We start from the raw sequence: 26,237 nt of genomic DNA on the forward strand, positions 1-26,237 counted from the left end.
CATAAGTATTCACAGCCTTTGCTCAATACTTTGTCGATGCACCTTTGGCAGCAATTACAGCCTCAAGTGTTTTTGAATATGATGCCACAAGCTTGGCACACCTATCCTTGGCCAGTTTCGCCCATTCCTCTTTGCAGCACCTCTCAAGCTCCATCAGGTTGGATGAGAAGCGTCGGTGCACAGCCGTTTTAAGATCTCTCCAGAGATGTTCATCAGATTCAAGTCTGGGCTCTGGCTGGGCCACTCAAGGACATTCACAGAGTTGTCCTGAAGCCACTCCTTTGATATCTTGACTGTGTGCTTAGGGTCGTTGTCCTGCTGAAAGATGAACCGTCACCCCAGTCTGAGGTCAAGAGCGCCTGGCATTCACACCAGAGAGTTCAATCTTTGTCTCATCAGACCAGAGAATTTTGTTTCTCATGGTCTGAGAGTCCTTCAGGTGCCTTTTGGCAAACTCCATGCGGACTGCCATGTGCCTTTTACTAAGGAGTGGCTTCCGTCTGGCGACTCTACCATACAGGCCTGATTGGTGGATTGCTGAAGAGACGTTGTCCTACTGGAACCCTAATGGAACAATATGCCTTGCTTTTCACCCCTAAAAAAACCTTTAAAAACCAACAAAAATTGCTTTTCAGTAAATTGTGCTTCTCAAAATTGCAAAATTTATTTTAGCATCAGTTGCACAAAACTGTACATGAAACAAAATCAGGCTCTTCCACTCATCACAAGTTGGGTTAAGTCTGCTGTCTCATGGATTCTCGCTTCTAATCCTATGCCCAGTCATTGTATTTATGGAGTTTGCATGTGTCTTCTTTGAGAGACTCCAGTTTTCCTCTCACATTCCCAAAGAACAGCAGTTTAAGTTACCTGGGGCCTCATGTATAAACGGTGCGTACGCACAGAAATGTTGCGTAAGAACTTTTCCACGTTGAAATCGCGATGTATAAAACCTACACTTGGCGTAAAGCCACACACTTTTCCACGGTACCTCATACCTTGTCGTACACAAGTTCTCCACTCGGTTTTGCAGACTGGTGGCACCCAGCGTCAAAGCAGTGCTACTGTTCCTGTGTGGTTAACCTATTCTTAGATCCACATCCACGTCACCGGCTTTATCAAATACACTGAAATTAACTGCATATTGTTCATAAATTTAAGGCACCTGATTGTAATCAACCTGTAACAATATAATGGTGCACAGAATGGCCAAACTATTCCACTGGCATGGCTGCTTTAGCGTTGCTAGAGGACCTCGCAAATGGAAGGCTTAGAAAAGAACACATATTCCGAGATCATACTGATTTCTTGGCACATGATGATGACTGGCTTCTAACTCGGTTTAGATTTCCAAGAGCGATCCTCTTGGAGCTGTGTGCTGAACTGGTGCTGGCTTTACAAAGGCAGACTGTAAGGAATTGTGCTCTACCTGCTCCTTTGCAAGTTTTGTCCACTCCCGGGTTTTTAGCCACAGGAGCTTTTCAGCATGAACTGGCTGACCGATCCGGTATTTCTCAGTCATCACTGAGTCGTGCCATGCCAGCTGTATGGGACGGTATTATCCGCTTGTCAAGCAGATACATAAGATTTCCGTACACTACGGTTGAACAGACATCAAAGCGCAATTTGCAACAATGTCCGGTTTTCCCAATGTAATCGGAGCGATCGACTGCACACACATTGCTATAAAGGCACCTTCACAGAATGAATTTGTGTATGTAAATAGAAAGCATTTTCACATCAGTGATGTGAAAATGCGCCTCACTAATGTTGTTGCGAGATGGCCTGGCTCAACTCATGATTCATTCATTCTGAGACATAGTAGTTTGGGGAACAAATTTGAAAATGGTGATATGTGTGATGGCTGGCTTCTCGGTAAGATAAGACATTTATTACCATTTTGGTTACAGTTGTATATTATCTGTAAGATGTAACCATATAACACAATTACTTAGGTGACTGTGGGTACCCGCTGAAGACGTGGCTTCTCACCCCTCTCGCAAACCCACACTGACTGAACAAGAGCGACGTTATACTGACCTTCACTCACAGGCTCGGGCGGTGGTAGAACGTACTATAGGGCAGCTTAAGGGCCATTGGTGCTGCCTGGATAACACTGGTGGAGTGCTGCTCTATAGTCCACAGAAAGTCTGTCGCATCATGCAAGCATGTAGCATTCTACATAATATGGCACTCCTTCGTAACTTGCCGGTACCTGAAGAGATGCGGTATGATGAACCTGACCCTGGACCACCAAATGATCAGCCACACCGGACAGCATTACAATGTCGAATGAATGTAATAGACAGAATGTAAAAACAGGTAAGTAGATTCATCATTTATTTCTTCACCAAATCAGTTAATTTTTCGGCCTTGATATTTCTTAGTTCATTAGCTACATCCCGTTGTGCACTGGCCACATCTCTCACCGCATCCACCTATGCATTTTGTGATTCTAGGACTGCATTAGTCAGTACACGGCCAGATGATTGCCCACCAGTTTCCGAGGCAGGGGTGTGTGAGCAGCCAGCGCCCGAAGATGTGGTCGGCACAGAAGCAGCATCAGCATCGCCCGGAACCATGTTCCCCTGATTTGGGTCAGCTTTTGTACTATTCTCTAGAAGTAAATAAACAGTAATTAATACCTGATTGTTTTGTCTTATTACTCATGCAAAGTATTTACACGAGTATGGATCATGGTAATCAAAAAAGAAATAAAAACTCACCGGCACCTGAGGTGATGTCAGAATCTCCCTCACCCGCAGGTAGAATGCCGACAATGAGTATGTCGCCAATTATTGCTGCAACTTGCTGTTCAAATGGTGTGAGCTCCGGGAGTTCAGTACCTCCTCCAGTGGAGCTAACATGCAGACGATGAGTTGCCACTCTCATTTTCACAGCAACTTTGATGTCTGACCACTTCTTTTTTAATTCGCTCACAGTACAATCTTCTGCCCCAGCACTCTTGACTGCGTCTGCCACGCTATGCCACTCCATCACTTTCCTTTTGTTGCTAATGCCACTTCCTAGGTTGCCAAATAAAACATTTTTCCTGGCCTCTATTTCAGCTAGCAGGACCTCCATTTCACATTCGCTGAAGTTTTTTTTTTTGTTTTTTTCACATGCTTTCACCATTGTCTTGCTGAAGGTAAGGGGCTATTTATATTGATTTGCATATTTAAAGAGGCGGAATTCTGGGAGGAGTTGGGGTGGGGCCATAAGCGCGTGCACGTGCGTTAATTTCCACACTGACTGGGATTTATGTAGCGAAAGAACGTGGAAGTTGGAGTACGCACAGATTCCTGCATCTGGAATTTTCTGTGCGTAAGCACATTTTGGCTTTTGTGCTTACGCCATGTTATAGTGCGAATTTTACGCACGCCGTTATACATGAGGCCCCTGATGATTCCATTTTGGCCCCATTGGACCTGCCTGTTGTGTGGGCCATGGCACTCTGTCTTCTCTAAAGTGACATGAAAGAGAGACGTAAGTAGACTTGAGTATTTTATTTTTTTTTTAAACTTCTCAAAATTTTTTTAGTAAGTTTCCATGTTTCAAAATTGTGGAAATGCCTAAAAAATGAATTTTAGTGTCAGTTTTGCAAAACTGTTTGTAAATCAAAAATTGCTCACTTTGCTCGCCAACCTCCCGGTCTGTGCTACACACCAGCCACTTTGTGTTTCTACCACTTGCGTGTGAGGATTTCACTTTCACCAAACAACAAATTTCTTAATTCTTCATTGGGGAAAAAAACACTACTTTTCCCTGATGGCAACATGAATTAGACGATCTACATGTCTCCGACTTAAAGTTTAAATCCCAACAATATCTACATACTTCTTTCAAATCACCTATGTCCATATATTCAATCTCTTTTCGCTGTTCCGTTATTTCATCGTGTAATAATTTCCATTTGTTTGCACTAATACAATCTTTACTATCATTTTTTTTTGATACTTTTGAATTTTAGTATCTTCATAATCTCTAACCTGCTCTGCATGTGTATCACGCCAATGTTTTCTGAACCTCTTTACAACGTTCTACTTTGTCATCTGCTCTTTGTCTTTTATTTTCGGCCCCAGGCGTGGTTAAATCTCTTGGCACAAAGTCTCATCTCGCATGACATGAAATTATCTCTGAAAAAGTCACGTCTCGTCCCAAGATTTTTTTTATATAATAGAGAGAAATATTTCACTCTTCACTCAATCAGATGGATTCACAATGGTGCTGAAACTGTTGGGCACAGTTAGCCAAATAATTTGCCACTTTTAAATAAAAACTAATTGCTAACTCTTTCTACTTTAAACTACATTTTTTCCAAAGGAAGCTGCTAACCAATTCTGACCGGCCAGATTTACGAAATGAAGAGTTCAAGAAAGTGTCTTCTGTTCAGAAGGTGGAGATGGAACTCTTAATTGCTTACCTTCAATGATATTGTGTATTTTTGCTTTGTGATGTTAAACTGTGCTCCATGACAAGACAGAGATGAGAACGCAAACATATCTTCCTCTTCAAAGAAGTGTGCGTCAGGAGCAGAGAATGTCAGAGAGAGGGAGAGAGACAATGAGAGAAAAGCAAACAATCAAAAATCAATAGGGCTGTTCGGGCTTTTAAGTATGCAAAGCAGCCGCAATAAAGAAAGCAATGTGAAGGTAGTCTTTCAGCATTTTTTAGAGGAGTGTCCATATCCTCTAGGCCAGTGTGCGAACAACCCTTCTGCTCACACCCCCTCCGTCAGGAGCAGAGAATGTCAGAGAGAGTGAGAAAAGCAAACAATCAAAAATCAATACGTGCTGTTTGGGCTTTTAAGTATGTGAAGCACCGTGAGGGAAGCATATCATAGAGGAGTTTTATTTAATACATAATATGTGCTCTGATTGGGTAGCTTCTCAGCCATCCGCCAATAGCGTCCTTTGTATGAAATCAACTGGGCAAACCAACTGAGGAAGCATGTACCATAAATTAAAAGACCCACCGTCCGCAGAAATCCACGAACCAGCGAAAAATCCGTGATATATATTTAGATATACTTACATATAAAATCCGCAATGGAGTGAATCCGCGAAAGTCGAAGCGCGATATAGCAAGGGATCACTGTATACCATTTTCTAATCCCCCTTAACCCTGAGCTGGGAACTTGAGCCTATCCCAGCAAGTAATAGGCACAGAACATGAACAACACCTGGACACAGTGCCAGGCCATCGCTGGATGAACATGTCACCATTTAACAATTCCAGTCCGCCTAACTTGCATGTCTTTGAACTATGGGAGGAAACTGGAGCACCTGGAACAGACCTATGCTAAACACGGAGAATCCACACTGTGAGGACGGGGATGTGGTTACCTTACAGCAAGGCAGTAGAGCTACTACTGTACCACCATGCTGCTGGCACTGGTCAATTAAATTTTTCGCAAAACTTTGTACTTTGGAGTTTTGTTGTACTACTGTGGTAATTTATTTATATTTTTAAGAGAGACTAATAGGAATATTGACCAAAATACATAAAGTGAAAAGTCAAGCAAAATGACACCTTCTATTGGCTAACTAAAAAGATTACAATATGCAAGCTTTCGAGGCAACTCAGGCCCCTTCTTCAGGCAAGATGTAATTGATTAATTGATTATATCTTGCCTGAAGAAGGGGCCTGGGTTGCCCTGAAAGCTTGCATATTGTAATCTTTTTAGTTAGCCAATTGAAGGTGTCATTTTGCTTGACTTCTCACTACATTCATAATGGCTAACACGGTACAGCACCCTAGTACTACCAAAATACATTGAATAGCTGCATTATTATATACAAATATATTAAATACAAGTGGGATAGTACCAACAGATTGTGAGTGTGTGCAACTGAGAGAGAAAGAGGCCTTCGCGGAAAATACATGCAATCCTGTGTTCAGAAACACAACTCTGATGAACGGAGCTGATTGAGTCTGACATGACTTCTGTGAGTATTAATTAATGAGCTACAGTCAATTAACTAATACCTGAGAAGACACGGGGACCAGAAAGAGGCAAATCACACTGCACAATTTAAGTATCACCACAGAAAGGCTATGGCAGCCAATGACCCAAAAAAGTTAGTGGAAAACATGAAGATGTGATTACAATATACTATGGAACACATATGAGGGATGACCCAAAAAATAATGAAATTATTAGATCAAACCTTTGCAGCACACCCTCAAAATGTGAATTTCCCCTTGGGATTAATAAAGTATCTATCTATCTATCTATCTATCTATCTATCTATCTATCTATCTATCTATCTATCTATCTATCTATCTATCTATCTATCTATCTATCTATCTATCTATCTATCTATCTATCTATCTATCTATCTATCTATCTATCTATCAAAATACTCTCCTTGAGGTGCAATACCCTTGTCGCAGCACTTCTTGCATTCCTGTTAATATTTCCTTTTGCTGTGTATAGCCTTCTAGGTTTCTTCCTCGGTAGCAAATCTTCATCCCTTCAATTTTAATTTCAGGTAGAAAAAAAAAGGCACAGGGAGCACAATCTGGTGAATATGAGGGGAGCAAAGCATCAACCCCAGTGTTTTTGCTCAAGACAACATCAACATTTGAATATCAATGGATATCTGAAGTATTCTGCTTGTCCATCCATGCATCTTTGTTGAATGCTTGCTCTTGATAATGTCACTCTTTCATTGTACTGTGCTCACAGGAAGCCAGGTGTGAGTTTGCAGGATTCCTTCTGATTAAATCGGCATATTCCTTCAATAATTCAGTCTTGTGATTTCTTTCTTTAGGACATTCATGGCACTTGGTTTCTTGGTCGTATTCTCTGTTGACTGGATTGCTGCGACTCTCTCCTGGCATAGCTCTCAGCATCAGCTCTCAGACTTCTCCAGCTCCTCGAAATTACACCCACACGACTCCTCTGTTTTTTGCATTATCCAATGATCTCCAATTGCATCAATGAATCGGTTCAAAACTCATGTCTTGACCTATAAGTGCATGCATGGCTCCATTCCTCCAAATCTCCAGACGTTTCTACAAGGTCTTTGTTTTGCCTGTGCATGTCTGCAGACTGTCCTTCCTCTCACCGAATACACTACAACTAAAGAATGCTTCTCACGTCTTGTTCCCAAGCTGTAGACTGAGCTTCCTATGACCTTTCAAATTGCTCCAAACTTACTGATGTTGAGGTGCATCTTTCTTAAAAGGTACAGTATGTTAGGATTATGCAGACTTCTTCTTTTTTGCTTTCTTCCTGCTTTTCTGCAGTTGTACCAATCTAATCAACCATCTCTCAGCTTTGATTTTAAGTTGTAGTTTTAGATACATAAGAACAATCTAAAGAACCTTACTTCTGTTACATGTTAACTTTGTTCTTTCTAATCACTCATTGAATTCATTATACAGTACTTTCCTTTGGGTATCTGCTAAATAAATAATATTATTAATATTGCACTGGTGGTCTCACTGAAGCCAGTCATAGCCATGAGTAAATTTTGCTTAAAACTGGGTGGGACCGATTAGACGACTCCCCGAATGTCACATTTATAAACGAACCTCACTTGTCATGAAGATGGCACTCGAAGTAGGGCCAGTGATTACGATGGACCATCTACCATCAAAAAGTCACCTTAAAAGACCTTGTTAGACATGTAAATGTGTGTCATGTGTGCCGGGAGTACATTGCACGTTTTTAAAATAAGCCCCGGTCGGGACGCCCAGGAGGACCGGAGGAGGGCTTGTACCTCCTCCAGACCACGAGGGGGCAACCGCCCTGGTTATGTTGGGGGCCACGAGTAAAGGGCTTGGAAGCCCAGCCCTGTAGGAACCTGTGGCCACCGCCAGGTGGCGTCACAGTGCCTGAACAACCTTGGAGCCCAGCACTTCCGCCACACCAGGAAGTGCTGGGGGTAATAAGACAGGGGACACCCGGAGGGCTTCCGGGTGCGCAGCCGGCACTTCCGCCACACTGGGGCGTGTCTGCGGAGGAATGCCGGGAAGCAGCTGGAGCCCATCCGGGTTCCTATTTAAGGGGCCGCCTCCCTTCATTCAGGAGCGGAAGTCGAGTGGAAGAGAGACGGAGCTGGAGAGAGGACTGGAGGCGGCCAGGAGAAAGGCTATTTGACTGTGGGCCCTGGACATTGGGGGAACAGTGCTGGAGGCACTGGCAAGTGCACTGACTTTATTTGTAAATATTATAGTGTAAATAAACGTGTATTGGGTGAGATTACGATGTCCGTCTGTCTGTGTCCGGGCCAGCGTTCACACTTGATACAAGTGAAAAACCTTTCTGCAGCATAAGATACATTGCCATTTGATGACATCAATGGACGAGTGGTAAATGTGAATGATATGTTGCGACAGGTGCCACGTGTGCTCTCTGTTGTTCAGTGTAGGTGTTGTTGTCAGCCTGAAAGAACTCCTTGTGAAAATATGATTTTCAAAATATGCATTTAAAGTAAATGATATGTCACACTCCATCAAAAAGACTGCCATTAAGAGAGCTGATAACAAAGACCCACAGGAGGTGCAGATTTCAGTGCTCAAAACACCTGAAACCACAAATCTGCCAAACAACACCAGAAAAACACGGACAAAGCTGTACAGAATCCTCCTTCTGTATGCACGTCTATACAAATAACTAAAGAAATGTAATATTACTGTCTAATTAGAAATGCAAACATGCCATGAGAAAACAGATGTAGCATTGTAACAGGTTTTATGGCCTTTGACCACAAAGCGTATCTAAACTCTATTTAGAGCTCTATTTATGCTGTTGTTATGTCATATTGTAAAGCAATAGTTAAAATGACAGATATTGGAGCAAACAGTGGCACGTTCAAACATGTGGAGCCCAGTGGCTGAGGTGGTCTATGTGTGTCTGTCTCCACTGCCACAGTACTCATTACAGCATGCAAATTAATTATGAAGTTTCAGTTATCTTGTGATACTAAGCTCCAGAACAGATAACAGCAATTTTAGGTTTTTTCTCAGTGTCATGTCTTTTTTTCTCTTTCTTTTGCTCATTCCCTGAAAACCCAGAGGCAGTTTAAATTGCAGGACTGGGAGAATTGGGACTGAGTGTTTTAGGAAGAAGCCCAGTAGGTGTAGCTTTTGCAGCCCAGGATTTCACCACAATTCACTACACACTTTTTAATGGGTTGTCTCCAGATACTGTATGTGTTCTCGTTTGAGAATCACGTCTGGCCCAACAGGACTACATCATTAGTGAATATGAGCGATTGTTTTCAAAACTTTTGCCTCTTGAAAAAATGTACCGATCATGATAGACAGCTTTAAGATGATCACATAGTTTCAGATTGAGGACATTCATGGCACTCAGTTTCTTGGTCTTATCATGATAGTGTCATATAAGAATTTGGGGGAAAGATTAAATTGAATTTAGCATGTTGAATCTGGTAATAATGGTGATACATTGCATTAGCTCAGTTGAGCTGTTTGGTGGGGATTTTCAATCGTACACAACATCTGATGCTTCTTCCTTCAGTGCCCAACTAACCAAATTCCCCTTGTGAGACAATACAATTGAATCAAACTGAATCGAAAATTTGACTAGCATTGATGGATTCCACTTACCTTGATAGCACCTTGGCATCACAGAAAGGTCCTGGTGAAACCTTTCACCATGTTTGGCAATGGCTGCACCAAGATTGTCTAAATGTGATTTCAGAATATGAACCTTTTGTGGTATGTTGCACTTTATGCTTAAAGCATGTTGCCAACCAGCTAGAAAGCTGTCAACATCATCTCTGGATGCCTTCAATCTGAATTCCTTCGACCTGACTAGTAGTTGTTGAACTGCTTCTCATTGATAGCATGTCTGATTTGTGGACCTCCAAAAATGCTTTTCTTAATCTTGGCATCAGCTATAGCAGTGCTACAACTTCATGGACTCCAATTCCCAGCTGCCCTGAGGGTATTGCCCTGATTGGACATCTGCAGCAGGCACAGGGGCTGCTGGGAACAAGAAGGGCTGGCGGAAACTTTGAAAGAGAGGCAGCTTAACAGAGAAGAAAGTACCATTGTTTGTTTGTGAGCACAGTTGCCATCTGCCTGTCTAGATATTATTTGGTAGACCTGCATTACTGTTGTATTGGATTCAATTTTTGTCTTGTGCCTGTCTGCATCATCTTCGTTAGAGGCAACGCTCCCATGCATCTCAACACAAAATGCTTCAGAAACGGTAGGACAAACTTTATCTTCCCTTCCACAGTTTACAGCATTTGCCACCCCACCCAAGCTTCATTTGCACCCATTACATGGGACTGATTCATGGGCATTGTTGTAGGTGTTTAGTGTTGTATTTGTTATCACTGTAGGGGAAGGGGAGGCTTATCTGATTATTTGTTGTTTCTATTTACTTTCCTTTTAATATATTATTCATTCATTTATTGTATTTTGTGTCTCTGTCTGCGAGTGACAGTGGGTCCAGCCAAGGCTGGGTGCATTCCTGGAATCCCCACCAAAAAATAAATAAATCAGCGTCCCTTCGACAGTGTGAGTCTGAGTGTCATCGGACCGCTACACAGTTCTTCATGGAAAGATCTGTCTCTCACAATATATTTCATTAGTCTTAAGATTTATATGAAGAGATTGCAAAAATATCTTTGTTGGTTTAACAAGTGGTTTATGTGCCACACTTACAGAGCAGCACATTCTTTTTAATGTAATGAGCCTCTTTAGCATGGCTGTCTTATTTGCAAATGAAACAACAATATCCAAACTGCAATCCTGGTAGCCGTACCACTTCCTTTAAATCACCTCAGATGTTCCAGTTGTAGTTGTTGAACTGTATATGCATACTTATGTTAAGACAGGAAATAACAAAAACTGGTGACTGCAGTAAAATTAAACAAGAACATTTTAAAGTGATTTTTGTCATCAGCAGGCCACAATCCATGAGATGGACTCAAAAGTGGAAGCAAAATCGTTGTTGTCCATTGTGATCAATCTTGGAATAAAGAATCAATGTTGATCGGATTTCTCCTTTCACTTTGCCTTCAGACTTTCCATCTCTTCATCTCTTTGCACCTCAGTCATTGACTGCTCACTCCTTTTTCTCAACCACCGTGTCCTTTCACCTCTCCATAGTAGTCTGTTGCCATTGCTTGATCTATGAATGAAGCAGTTAATAAAGTACATGTATATTAAAATCAGTATGGAACAGGATCTGATGGACCATCTGCACATGGATAACATTTGAAATAAATTAGAAAGGAGTTGCCAGATATCCATTGCAAAAAGCTACATAAGATAACAAAACAAAAACTAGTAGAGCAGCACTGTCCAAATATTTTCAAAGGGATTACTGACCGATTCTTTAATAACTGACTGGCCCTCATCATTTATGAAACAGTAATATGCTTTGAAAAAGACACTGAGTGGCTTTTCACTTTAGCTGCTCCTTTTTTTCATTCCTTTTGTAAGCCCACTTATTTTCATACATGTTTTGGGGGACCACAGTCTTTGCCAGGCACAAAGCAGGACTATTTCTAAATGGGTCACCAGTCCATCATAGTGCACACTTTCACACTATCAACACTCCATGTGGGAGAAGAATTGGAAAACCCCAATGGACACAGAGGGATCCTGCAAAGTCCACAGAAACAGGATTTAAACACCAAAATCCTGTGAAGCATCAGGTCTAGCAAGTACACCATGTAGCACCCCTGTGGGATGAAAATTCAACTTTATGCTTGTATGGCATACGTGTCAGTGTCCACTTGTTTTACTAAAAGTTAGTGACTGCTCTAAACCACCATTTAAGGTGGTGTGTGAAAAAACTTCTATGATTATTATTTTGTAAACTATGACACAGTTAAAAGCCACAGCTCCATGCTGTTTTGTGGTAACGTTCATTTTCTCATGGAAACCAGGCTTTTACTCTAGTGTGCTCGTTCTAACAGGTCCCACAGAACCCAACAAACAGTTTTTGGTTATAAGGAGCAATGAGTGCTGCGTTCCCATGTCAAGGAAAGTATCAGCAGGCTGACATGTCGTAGCAGCACTGAGTAAGAACAGGAGAATGTGAGCCAGCAGAGTTTGCACGGCACTGTTTCAGCCTGCTGACTACCATGGCAGCCACCACTTTGGGTGCTCACAAAAGATTTTTTTAAATTGGTTGAAATGATCCCCATCCAGACATTATGTGTGGGGCAATCAGCAAAGCTCTTTCTTGTCAACGATCAGGCAGTGTAAAAGAGGACTTTAAGTATAACACTTCTGGACAATAATTTGGATTAAGAAACAGAAAAAAGTTGAAAAATATTATATTTATATATACCTTTAAAGGAAAATGCTGTTTTTCAGCAAGGCAAAGCCTGGTTCCTATTTTAGTTTCCACTACTTTTTCAATGATTGTTCCTATGAAATATCATGATGACTGTCTTGATTCCTAGACTGAACGGTAAGCAGAGTGCAAGTCTGGAGTTGAATCCCAATATGATCCTCATCTGTGTGAAGTCTGCACATCGTCCTGTGTCTGTCTCTGTTTTCCTAGTACATCCTGATTTACAACTCCAGTGTAAATACTGTACAGTACCTAGCATTAGTGAGTCCATACAGGCCATGAGGTCGAGCTGAAGCTATCAGGACTCAGCCTGTGTTGTCTTTCATTTCATGTCTTCTCATTTGTCCTGTTTTAGCACACTGAAGTGTCACACCTACTAGGGCTCTAAGCAAAAGCAACGTCCGTCTGAATGGTAAAGAGAATTCAAGAGGATTTAATGCACAATAAACAAACATAAACACTGTAACTCTGTAATTAACTAAACAGGGCATGATTATTATGGAATAATTAAAAAATCAAACATTGTTAAATGAGTAGTAAACCACTGTCCTGAAAAAGGACCTTCTATGAAGTGCAGTAAGTTTTTTTTATTAACAAAAATAATATAGATATGAAGATTTGATTTAGACCCATATGATTCAGTTTAATACTGATTACTGAAAAATATTTTCTGACAATCTGAGAGTTGCCTTATTTAAGCAGTGTAACTTAGTAGATGAGGCACGCCAACATTGCAGTTCAGTCCACACCCTTCATCCACTGTGTTACTCTAACCAAGTCACTTGATCTGCCATTTACTTGAGCTATAAAATATCTATAAACAGTTTTAAAGTGCCCTAATGTTGTAAGTCAGCCACATGTACAAGATAATAACTACACTGACCTGAGTGAATGACTGTCCACATACAAGAACAGCACATTGTTTAAACAATGTTCCATATAATTTTAAAAGCTCTGTTTAAAAGCGTAAGATGTGTTTAAATTAACATTATGATGACTAATAGGGTGATGCAGTGGCTTGTCTTATCTTAGCACAATAACAGAGTAGATTTTGCATGTTCTTCCTGTGTGTGGATCTGCTTTTCTTCAGGTAATACACATTACTCCCAAATCCAGATGTTATGCTTATGTGTTATATAAGTGAGAGTGGGGTTGTGTGTGGTATGGTGCCAAATGCTGACCAGATCGACTCCAGCCCTCCTGACTCTGATAACCAGGCTTGATATTGAATAAGAGGATGGTGAGTGCACCCCCTTTGAGGAGCTCTACAATTCTATAGTGCTTCCAAGCTTCACTAAGTTATTCCACACGTCAAAAAAAAAAAAATGATTATACGAGGATGGATCCATCAGTAATCTGACTATATGTACTGTTTCCCTAACACATCTGATTGGTCATCAGGTAACAAATTCACTGAACCTTGAGTGAAGCCACACAATGCATAAACAGTGTCCCAATGGCTCTGAATTGAATAAGTGGACATTCTCTGGCCAGAGGGTACTGGGACAAGCACTTAAGAAGTGGACAACCTACATGCTTGTAGAAAAATGTATTTCTTTAATTTAATATTGAAAACATTTTAATACATGTGATTAAGCATTATTTGATTACAATGGCTAGCCTAATGTCTGAACATTATGTATCAAAGTTCATTTTCCAGACATTAAAAACCAAACAAAAATACATAGAGAAAAGAAAACACTCTCTGACAGTTCATGTCAACCATCCAAGTCTTTGTTTTGGATAACAAAAACATGACTAGCTATAAAAGCAGATATTTCCATCATAACAGCCTAACTTGTGTTTCATTAAACTGTCGCCTCCATTAATTATCCAAAAGGTTGTGCCCGCTGTTTTAGATACTAATGACTAAATAGACCTAATTAAATTCTCTCTGCCAAAAATGATTCAATCATAGTCACGTGTTTAAATGTAGACCACAGAGGTAACTAATAAGTGTTTAGTTTTAAGTTTAAGCAAATGATATTCTTTCAAATATAATATAATATAATATAATATAATATTGTGTGTGTCCTGCTGCCCAGGATTGGTTCCTGCCTTGTGCCCTGTGTTGGCTGGGATTGGCTCCAGCGGACCCCCGTGACCCTATATTCGGATTCAGCGGGTTAGGAAATGGATGGATGGATAATATAATATAATATAGGTCCACTCCCACATACTAAAGATGGATATGTGGGTATTTGCATGATTGAGCTCTGTGATGGACCAGGATTCTGTCCAGGGCTGATTTCTGCCTTGTTCCCAATGCTACTGGATAATCCCCAGCCTCCCACAACCCTGAACTGGATCTGAAGGACTGCAGAGTGAAGAGTTACTGTATGTAGAGTGAATCTCACTCCTGATCTTGATTGCTGATTAGATGTCCTATAATTGACTCCCAGTTTTTCAGTAGATACACAGATGTAGGTTCAATTATACTGTAATGACAAAGAGTAATAACACAAAATATTGCAGACTGGCTCTTCATAAGTACTGACATAAATAATTCCTGACTGCTATTTTTGCACGTGTAGCTTGCTGTGTCAGTAATAATCTATACTTAAACCTACTTTAATCCATCCAATCAAATCCACTTAAACCAGGTTGGGGTGGTGGGGGTTAGAACTGACCCTGGACTGGGTACCAGGCTGTTGTTGAGTACAGTAACACATTGGTCCAACCCTGAGTCGCCAATTAAACTAACACACATGGCAATTCCAAATACTTGAGAAAAAAAAATCAGTAAGATGAGGAAAGAGCATGCAAAAATGATATAGCATGTGATGGAACTGGGGTTTAAACTCAGATCTCCAATGGTGTCAACCTCAGCTGCTAGGATCGGCTTTGAGTCTGCAAACCTTGAACTGGACTAAGTACGTTCAAAGAATGGATGGAAGGCAATCTGTATTCTGTATGGTCTCCTCTCGTTGACTCTGCTCAGTAATGTATTTGCATGCAGTCATCAATAGTAGATATATTACACAACTTCTAGTTGTTGGGTACGTCAGACTTGCTGAAAGTCTTTGCTGATCTTCTCACTGTACCATGCTAATTTACATGACTGACCACCACATGGCATGTGAAATTTAGTGACCTCATCCATGAAGTTATCTTTTACTTCTAAATTAAATATAAAATTTTCCCACTACAGGTATGTGGGAAGCTATTGCCTATTTGAGTTACACTGAGTGCAAGACAGACACTAACTCTAGATGGGACACCATTACATTGCACTGTATGTTTAAGCACACATTTAAACAGCAACAATGCTGGGTCATCAATCTATGCAAGTTGCACAGTTCTGAGGAAAGCAAAGCGACAGGAACATACAAACTCCACAGTAGACACCTCCAGGGAAAGACAGAATCCTGGACTGATAACCACTGTGGTACTGTAACACACATATACACAAATGATCTACCCAAAAAAGGTATTATATTGCAACAGCAAGCTTCTTGTAACACTTTTATTATTTGTTTTTTGCCATAGTGCAATCAATCAAATAAATACTACTACATCTACTACTATTAATCATAATACTAATAATAATAACAATAAAGTATTTAGAAAAAAAATTGAAACACAATAGAACAATGAATTATCCTTAAACCTATACCATGAAGTGAAATAATTTAATGCAAACAGAAAATATTTTACATGAGAAGCTAATACAAAACGTTTAAATATAACAATACTGCATATGTTGTATGAAGGCAAAATGGCTATGCACAGACAGCTTTTCATTCAAACCACCTTTTTTTCCTTCTGTGACATTTATTACATTATTTTGGCAATTTCAAATAGGCCTAGTGTGAGGGAATGCATCCTTGTGATGTACTGGTAATCCATCCATGACTGTTTTCAGCCTTTTTCCCTACTCCTGTGATGCAAGAAATAGAAGATGTACATTTAGTAAATAACTGGATATTGTTAAAAGAGTATACAGAAACAAATGGCAGCAAGAATTTGCCGTTTTGCCACAGTGACAGCAGGATGAGTCAACGGGCAGCATTGTGATGCACCTCTAAAGGTTACAATGACACTTTAATTCTTTGTTATAAGCATAAATATTAGATGAAGTGGCATCAGCTATGAAGAACAGGGGGTGCAGGAGGAGCTGACTGTCATTCTACAAAGGGGAGCATGTCTATGAGTCAATTCTTTTTTCCAGACCTTCAGCTATGCAGGGAATGGAGATATTTACAATGATCTACTCTAACTTAGCATATACCTGTGTGAATACAAAGTGTATGCAGTTTATGGGTATGAGTTAATATAGGTGTGCCATATTCCAATTATTTGCAAGCAAATCAGAAGACACTGAACCAGGGCAGCTGTCTGACATTAAGTAAATAGGAAAGTAAAAAAAGGATGGGTCCCAAAACTATAATGGGAAGACAAAGAAATAAGGTTAAACAGGAATGACTTTGATCAGCAGGTTCCTAGTGCTAGAGAGAGATTCCAAAAATTACTGATGAGGTACAACTTTATCTTCTTTTATTACATAAATATGAAAAATGCAAATATCATTCAGTATGCATACACATAATATAAGGAAAATGTGAGACCCGAGTGATAATATAGTCTACAAAATGTCCAATTATCAAGAAAGTGGTTTATTTAATCTCTAATAACACACGCATTCCAAATGCAGAGGCTGCAGCATTGTATTCAAAGCAGGAAGCAGTCTGACACACACACACACACACAGGGCTAATTTGGAATCCACACTCAACTTTGTACTTATAGCTTTAAGGATATTTCCGTAAAACCAAAGTACTTTAAGACAAATCAGTTGAGGGTCAGCACCACTAAGGCACACAATGCTGCCTATATGACAGTAAGATAAAGAAATAACATGAGATTAATATTTAGTGAAGTTATATTTCGCTATGGTAACAGCTTTGGGGGATATTACTTGCCATCTTTGCATATTCAAGGTAATTTTTTCATGTCCTCTTTGGATCCTTAATCTCTAAAACAGCTTGATCATTGCTTATTGACCACAAATTTAAATTTAACCCACAGATGTGCACGTTTGTGTTTACATTTCAGATCTTTGAATGGAAAAGTATATTTGAATCCCAGTTTTTTAAAGAATGAAAGAGATGTTTGTGAGGTGATTATACATTTTTCTTGTAATTGTGATATTTTTATTAGCTCCAGTCTAAGATAAGAACCTGCTATAACCTGGCAATACCACCATAGTTAAAACAATATTAGTTGGACCATAATGTGAATATTTAATTTTTAAGTTCTGCAATTTCACAGCTGCATAAACATTTACAAGTACTGGGCTTGATTAAAATAGTTTTGAGACCTTTTCCTTTTCAGAATATCTTCCTTTAAACTTGGTACACCTGCACCTCTTTTAAAATTCTCGAAGTTGAGCAGTAGTGATTTTTTATATATTCAAATCATCTGCCATAACTGTTTTCATCTCTTCATCAAATGTGTCATTTCCTTCCTCTTCATCATTGAAATACTTCCACCACCTGAATACCATCATTCTGCTCTTTGGCTCCAGCCAAAGTGATTTGATCAAAATCTGAAGTATTTGGTCCACTTTTTTTGACTTTCCCTTAAAATTGTACATCTTTGAAGAAAAATTAGTTATTGCCACCATCTAAAAATAATGGTTAATCGACTAGGTGTGATAATCGAAATACTATACAGAAACTGGTCCTGCTATTGGTGTACATATATAGCCTTGACCTTGACTGGTCCATCATTGCATAGCACATACAGGACACAAGCAATAAGCTTAGCCCATTATAAATCCATCAATCCATTTTCTTACCATTTATCCATCATCATAACCATATAATCCAAACCAGTTCTGGATTGTGGTGGCTGAAATCTATCTTGGGTAGCATTGGTTGTGAAGTAGGTATCAACCCTGGATTGGGAACAGGCCTATCACAATGCTCACTCATCCAGGTAGCCTTCCACATTCACCTGTGCCAGGCTAATTTACAACTGCATATTATCCAACATGCGCATCTTTTAGGTAGTAGAAGAGAAAAACTCACACAGATATGGTAAGAGCAGATAATATAGTTGGGGCAATATTTTATGTGGATTTGAACGTGAGACTCTGGTAATGGTAAGGCAACAAAACAATACCAGTGGACATGAGGAAGAGGTCAGTGCTGGGCATGAAAGTAGATTATTGCTGGTGCACATATGAAGATATTTGCATATTAGCACTGGTATATAGGCATGTCTTAAGAGCAGGTCTGAAAGCACTTGCAAAATATGTCCCCAATTTACCCAGCAAATGTAATTCTTGCCACAATCAAATAGACGTAAAAATAAACATTCACACACAAACACACATACACAAAAAAAGACATTGCAAAATGTCGTGTCAAATAACATAAATCAATTCATCACAGCAAACAAATGGCAAAGTTTTTCACAGTGACTATGCTCTGTCTGCTGGTGAAACTGAAAATTTTCCTGGAATCTTAAGACAATTTTTTTCCCCAGTGCCCCATGATGCTTTGTGAGGTCAGCATGGCATCACAGAGCTGCAGTATCCAAAGTAGCTACCTATAGGTAAATAATACTGATTGTAAAGGTGGGCTAAAAATTAGTGGAAAACACAAAATGCACATGCAGAAGGATACTGGAAATGTGCCTGTGTATTGATATCTTCAAGGTAATATCTTTTAGGTATCAAGTTGTATGTGACCTGTATGTAATATGTGAGTCTACACCTTTAATAGTATTATCCAGAGTGCCATGCAATTGAGGTAAATAGCAAGAAGGGAAGAATCCATGTGTATGTTGTAGATCTGGCAGTAGTAGCAGTGAATGAGCAAAAGCATTAAGGCAAAAAAAAAAAACAGAACTTTTTGGTTTGAGGGAGTTGAATACCTGCTATTGAGTCCGTGGGGGCAAGCCTTAGGGAATTTATGCTTTCTGACTGCCACTGTCTGCAAAAAATGTTACTGTTCTGATATTTACTTTTATTAATTTTTATCTCAGAGAGGTACAGTGGGCACAGTGGTTAGCACTCATAACTCACAGCTCACATCACACTTTTGGCCACACAATTGGTTCAGCATAGTAGGCACATGTTTCATTAGCAGTCAGGGACACTTTAAAGACCATTGCACAATCATAATACATTAAAAACTAGTTCAGTTCTTTCTTCCTCATTGACTTCGATAAATTTAAATGAGTTTGATGAATCGCCCAAACATTTCCATGATTTTTTGTTGAACTTGACGCAAAGCTGTTTCAGTAGGTTACTCATCACTACTCGTAAAGAATTCAGCTTTTAAAAAAAAATATAAAGGAACAGCAGAAAGGTACAGACACTTTGTATGAGAGCATTTTCAGCAGGCTGACTTGCCATAGAACTCCTTCCGAAATACAAAGTTAAATAAATAAATATTGGCAGACTCAGAATGTATAGAGTTACTTACAAATGCAATTTTAGGCCTTCTTGAAATATTAAAATGTACAAAGGTGGAGTGTTAATATAAACTTACTCTTTGAAGGAATGTTTATCCTCATTTTAAAATAAACTTATAATAAAACAGGTTTACTAATTATAAATACATATTTCATACAACTGTTTAATTAACCCCTTACCACGTTTTAATTAAATTAATTAAATTTAATTAATTAAAATTAATTTAATTTAAAATACTGCAAATAGAGAATCTTTTACCACATTTTGCAACCAAATGAATGTTACTGCAAAGCAGTAAGAAATATTAGTAAAAAAATTATAAATACACTAGGGCTCTAATTCATTGTAACTGAAAAACCTTCCTTTATCCCACATTACAATTTGTTTTTTTTTTCATTTTCACTATTTAAACCCCAACCCCCTTTCTACTGGAATGTAAAAAAACAGAGCCTTACACTTTAATTTCTGCAACTGACTCTTAGACATTTGTTTTCAATTACTACACCTACCCTTGTCTACTCTGAAATTTAAAAAGACCTTATGTTTACCAGACCTAAATTACATCTAAAACCCTTTAGGTACCACAGCTTTAAAAAGTGTTAATGTCTACTGAAATAAAAGGCATTCATTTGTAAAGGTCACATTTTATTTGCTGTCACCTTTGTTCTTCCTATCTTTTCATACTGAACCTTTATTGATTTAAAACATACAATCATATGTGAAAACGTGTACCTTTTTGGCAATTGCAGAATTTTCAGTTTCGCTGCCTGTTAGTGCAGTATATGGATCTGTAAATCAAGTCATTTCCACTCTTCAGTGTAAGATACTTCAAACTGTCACACAAAGAGCAATCCAGTGAGATGAAAAATTCAGGATTGCTGTTGTTCATCAAGCAACATGCTAATCTCCATTTGTTGACCTCATCTGTGTGTAATATGCTGGATACATCATTTAAGGGGCTAGAAGCATCTCAATGTGCGGTCTAAACACATCCTGCTATACAAGAACATGTGCTTATATCTGACAGGAAATACAGAGTAAAAGTGAAAAAGAATTGAGATACAGTACATTGTGATTTGGAATCCAGGCAAATGTAGCTATTTGGTTTTTTTTTTTTACAAAAAACAGTAACTTGCTTGCTTCTTTGCATTCAGTACAAATACACAAAAATGTGCAGTAGGATCGTCATAATAACAAAATAATATATACTCATCTAGGAAACATCTAATACAAACAAAAACACGTATAGATTAATTTAATGTACATCTTGTGGAAAATGAACTTATTTAGGATTTCTTGAAAAGAAACAATTCTTCAGGTACTTTTGTAAAACATTTATTAAGCAGCAGAAGATTTATATATAAGTAAAAAAATGTTTTTTGAGAACATGACTTTAAACAACTTTGAATCAGTGACCTTTTGCAAAAAGAAGTAGGGATTCCTTTACTTTCACTAATGGAAACCAGGGGCACTAGTATTCTAAAAAAAAAAAAATCCACCTACCATTTCTTCTCAAAATCTACAGTATGATTAGGGCAAAAAACTGTAGGATTTCATTTTAGAAAATACAGAGAAATGTGTAAAAGAATTAGCAATCTTAAATACACACAGAATTGAAACCTTTACATTTTTCAGACTCTCCTAGTAAAACTGCCCACTCACAGATTGACTCTGATGACCTTTAAATCATACTACATATTATGGCTAAGATGAATACAGCTTATTTTCCTCTCTAGCTCAGCAAAAGTAAAGCAATATGTTTTTCACACCAAATTCTGCTATAAAAATTTTAAAATGCATAATTTTACTGTACTTTAATACCAAAGCAGTGATAGTATGAAAATAAGTGGACTCAACCTGAAGAATATCATCAGCATGATCACCCATGCTCATCTTGAGGGCCTGGTTAAAACATCCACTTTCTCTACATCTCCCAGTAAATCTGCTTTTCAAATTTTTCACTTTATTTTCTTTTAAATTCTTTTCATTTAGAACCTTGTCTCTCTTGTTAGAATGTCTGAAAATTCTTATACGTTCTTTTTTTGCTTATGATTTATCAGTCATTTTGTTCATCCTGTCACCTGATGCCTCTAATTTGGTTCTTGGTTATTTCTCAATGACAACATCGTTATGCACAGTTACTTTTCTTCTTCCATCCTTTAGAAACTTTAGTAGATGTAATGGTACATTCTGGCACAGTTTTTATCTAAAACACATAAACTTACTCAACAGCCACTCATAGTGAAAAATCCATGTTATTACATGTATATATTTTAAAAACTAATATAGCATTCTATGCATGTTGCTGTATTTATTTTTTACTGTGTTTTTCTATTGTATTAGTATCACTCATCAGAGGAATGCATGTACAGTTACTAAGAACTGATAACAATAAGCTTGAACTTGATATTCAGATTGATGTACAGCAAAATGCTATGCTTCCCTGACTATCCTAAAAAAAAAACTTTGCATAGGGATTCACCTAAAATACTGTGAAAGTCCATGTATGTTTCTGAAGATCATTTAAACTAAAACATACTGTAACAATACTATGTCACCATTGGCATAGTAATAATAAATCCTCTGCATAAAATTTTATTTGCAAACACAAAAACAATAAATGATTGTTTCTAATGATTTCTGGAATATTACAGAAGAAATTAAGGAGACCTAAATATAAGGAGATATATTGTAGTAGATGCATGTGATAAAATTTACGGTTGTATGTGCAATACAGCCAAATTTAATTTTAATGAAAAAGTAGAAATCTCTCAGTAATTATCCTTAGGTATGTTGCATCTGCAAAATTCTGAAAACAATAATAACAGTAAAATGAGACCATCTCTCCATTACTGAGCAAGCTGAATCCAGTTCAGGGTCAAAAATGCCAGAGCCAATACAAGCAGAGGTGATGCTGGATCTAAATCTGGACAGTCATCCATTGCAGGCACAGACGGATGCACAGGATCAGTTTCAAAGTTAAAAAGATTCTGTAGCCATTTCAGTCACATCTTGGGACACCTGTCTTGCATTGTAGTACCACATTTCCTTGTTAAACTCAACTTAATTTCACTGGGAACACCAATTTAGTAATCTGGGCTATTAAATCTTTAAAGATTAATTTGTTCTGTCAACATGTAATTATACATTTGTATTCGAAGGAGACATACAGTAACATTGCAATAACCTTTCAGGTTTATGTGAGCAACCCAATGACATTTTATGGATGCTTGCCTTTAGAGTTACTTTTCTTCATGTTTACTGCTACTGTTGTTCATCTGGATTCCACAATAAGAAGGGATATAGATGAACAAAATCCAATCTACACACACTAGATTTAAATTATTGTTAAACTGTTTTACTTATTGCTAAATATTTCTGTGCAATCTGCTTTGTTGCAGTTTATCATATAACACACTGAAATTAAAAAAAAGAAATAAAAATGAATAGGATTATTAAAAACTAATACTGGGACACTGTCAGACAACACAGTCTCCATTCAGATTTTCAGCAGTAAGCCAGGTAAAATGATTCCTTAGCATTGAATTAGACCTCCAATAAGATGTCATGTTATTCTGTCATGTAAATTCTGTATCACCACCACTGTAGGATGATGCTGAATAAGAAACTGTGTATGAAGTTGTAATAGTTTTGAATGGATAGCTGTATACCGCAGATGCTTCAATAATATGAACTGCCCAGTGCAATAACATACTTTATGATTGACTTGGCATAGCTTCATATCGAGGTAAATGAAGTCCAAATTTATGTTCAATTCCTGTAAATGTAGCAACTGCTAATTTGTAGCCTCCAATGTGGTCTGAATTAGGCGTTAATAGGCGACTAGGAGTTTTAGGGTAGGGTTGAACACCTTCTGGTTTTCTGCAAAAAAAAAAAAAAGAAAAGAAAAAGAAAAAACAGAGTTTACTTAACATTTGAAATATTTTATAACAATGATCAGGTTCTACCTGTGCCAGTCTTACAAGTATATTAATATTATTCTTAATAATTTAACATAAGTTAAGAGCATAGTTCTTGTGACAATAATACAGGCCAACCAAAACTGGTTATTATCACCGATGAAAAAATGCTAGTGTATTTTAACCACTCTTTCCATTTTCAGATGTACTGTGACTCCAACTAACATTACAATTTAAATAAAATAACTGACTCACGACATAATGTATTTGTAAATTAAATTAATTCTGTGCCGTATATTCATTAATATTTAATTTAAAAAATATATTTTTTGGCAAAAAGCATTCAAAATAACAACTGGAAGTTTATTATATCATATACAGAATACAGTGAAACTTTACATGTCTTACTAACATGGAATATGCTGCCACACGCATCTGTTGTGATTGTATTTATGCAGAAAGGTTTAAAAACAGGAAACTAGAGATAGTGGCATTATTCCTTTCCATCATGAATTTTATGTAAATTCTGTCCCTTCAAACTCCTTTGGTATGCAAAGATTTCCATGGGAAAATGGCTTGCCCCATTAAAGTATTTCCATAACTTTCAGTCATTTTCAGCTTAAATGAAAAGCGTTCAAATGTCTACCATACTGAAAAAAAGGCAGACTGAAGTGGGATATTTTGTCTGTTTATGCACAAAAAGTAAAACCAAACATAGATCTATCTCTAATCACAGCATAAAAAGAGAAGGGCTGGCCGCATTTACATGGCAGCTCTGGGAAAAGTTGTTCTGAGAATACAATAGAAACCAGGTAGCTGTTGTCTGCAGAAAAGCTTTGCACAAACAGGGGAAAAAACACATTTATAATGTGACACTAGACAAATAGGACTGACCAGGAATCTATCATAACTCTGATAAAAAAACACAAGATATGTTTAAAATGAGAATTTGGGAAAGTTGAATAACATTAATGTTGCATACTACTGTATGTAGAGAAAGTTCTTGACCAAAGACATAATGTAACACTGGCACAGTAGCTAAGAAAATGCAAAGTAGCAATACTGGACAGTTCATGATTTCGGGAGAGGAGCTAGTTTGACTGGGAAGTTTCTAGAAGCTGAAACCCATTCTCTGCCTAAGTACCAGCAAGTTATTGTAGCTGTAATTTTCCATCTGATTGTGACTTCTGATCACAATATGCACCTTGTCAATAAGAAGGTACTAAAAACTTTTTAATAATTTGAATCACTCCATTTCTAATTTAAATGAAAATACCAGTTAATGGCTGAAGCAATAAACTACAGGGCTCACAGCTTTGGTCTTCAACCCACTGTATGTGTCCCTAAGTAAACTACTTAACCAGGCCATACTCCAAATATTTTAACATATTATATCAATATTTTTAAAATGTAGTGGGATGAGATTTCCTAAAGAAATGTACTTTTTAAAAAAAAAGGCTATGTGTTTATTACAGTGCAAAAACAATAAATATGAAATGAAAAGAGGAATAGATGGCAGAAGTTGATAATTTGAAAAGTGAAGAAAATCAGTTAAATTCTATGATAATAACACATTTCAATATTAAATATTCTGCCAATATTGTGCTAGGACAGGCTTACTTTGGACTATGTTCTTATCCTGACACTGTTTTTCTGTTTTCATCTTTATCTTTATTCAATTCTTATGAGACTCAAGGACCATCATTACTGTATACTAGACATGGTGCCTTTCTTTATCTAATCATATAAGCTTACTGTCCTCCAAGGCAATATATAGTGTTATTGAGAGACAATGAATCTTCACATTAGATGTTAAACACTATATCTATAAATAAATCATATTTGTGGTGTGCAGTGAATAATGTATGTATTTTAAAGTTCATATTTGTTTAAAGAACGCTGTCTCTGTTACCACAGTTCTACAAAGAGGTGTAGCTTTAAATATATATACTGTATATGTGTGTGTGTATATATATATATATATATATCATCATTCTCTTTAATAAAACCCCTGTGTGCATCCAGGTGTCCGTGTGTGTGTGTCTTCTGGTGAAGTGCGCATGCGCGGGGCCACACGGCACATGTTCAGTCTCTTCCTGTGCATTCCCTGTGTTTGCAAAGAGAGAGAGACACACACACAAAGACAGGCACGCAGGCGCGCGCGACAGACACACACACGCAGGCACGCGCAACAGACACACACACGCAGGCACGCGCGACAGACACACACACACACGCAGGCACGCGCGACAGACACACACACACACGCAGGCACGCGCGAGAGACAGACGCACATACACGCAGGCCCGCGACAGACACACACACACAACAACAACATTTATTTATATAGCACATTTTTATACAAAAAGTAGCTCAAAGTGCATACAGGCGCGCACGTGCATTGTTGCAATGTTACTTTTCTTGGTTGTTTATTAAATTATGGATTTTTCAAATGTTCATTTTTTTCCCTGTGCTTAAAACTCATTAAAAAAAGTGTTTTTTGGGAGTGGGACGTAAGGCTATAGCGCAAACTCTTGCAGTGTTAGTTTTCTCTGTTGTTCAAGATTTTCTTAGTGTTATTCAATGTTTTTACATTTGG

At 38.1% G+C, this 26,237-nt stretch overlaps 1 protein-coding gene across 2 annotated transcripts in view; it reads right to left on the reverse strand.

Moving 5' to 3' along the window:
• Positions 1 to 22,523: 22,523 nt before the first annotated feature.
• The window catches only part of LOC120515885 (calcium-binding mitochondrial carrier protein Aralar2), a 234,224-nt gene continuing 230,510 nt past the window's right edge, over positions 22,524 to 26,237 (reverse strand). For both annotated transcript variants that reach the window (XM_039737241.1, XM_039737240.1), the window contains exon 18: positions 22,524 to 23,600. In XM_039737241.1, coding sequence (XP_039593175.1) covers positions 23,435 to 23,600 — 166 coding nt within the window. In that variant the 3' untranslated portion in view covers positions 22,524 to 23,434. The remainder of the gene's footprint in view (positions 23,601 to 26,237) is intronic.

The sequence above is a fragment of the Polypterus senegalus genome, chromosome 15 (genome assembly GCF_016835505.1).
Source record: "Polypterus senegalus isolate Bchr_013 chromosome 15, ASM1683550v1, whole genome shotgun sequence".
Lineage (NCBI taxonomy): Eukaryota > Metazoa > Chordata > Cladistia > Polypteriformes > Polypteridae > Polypterus > Polypterus senegalus.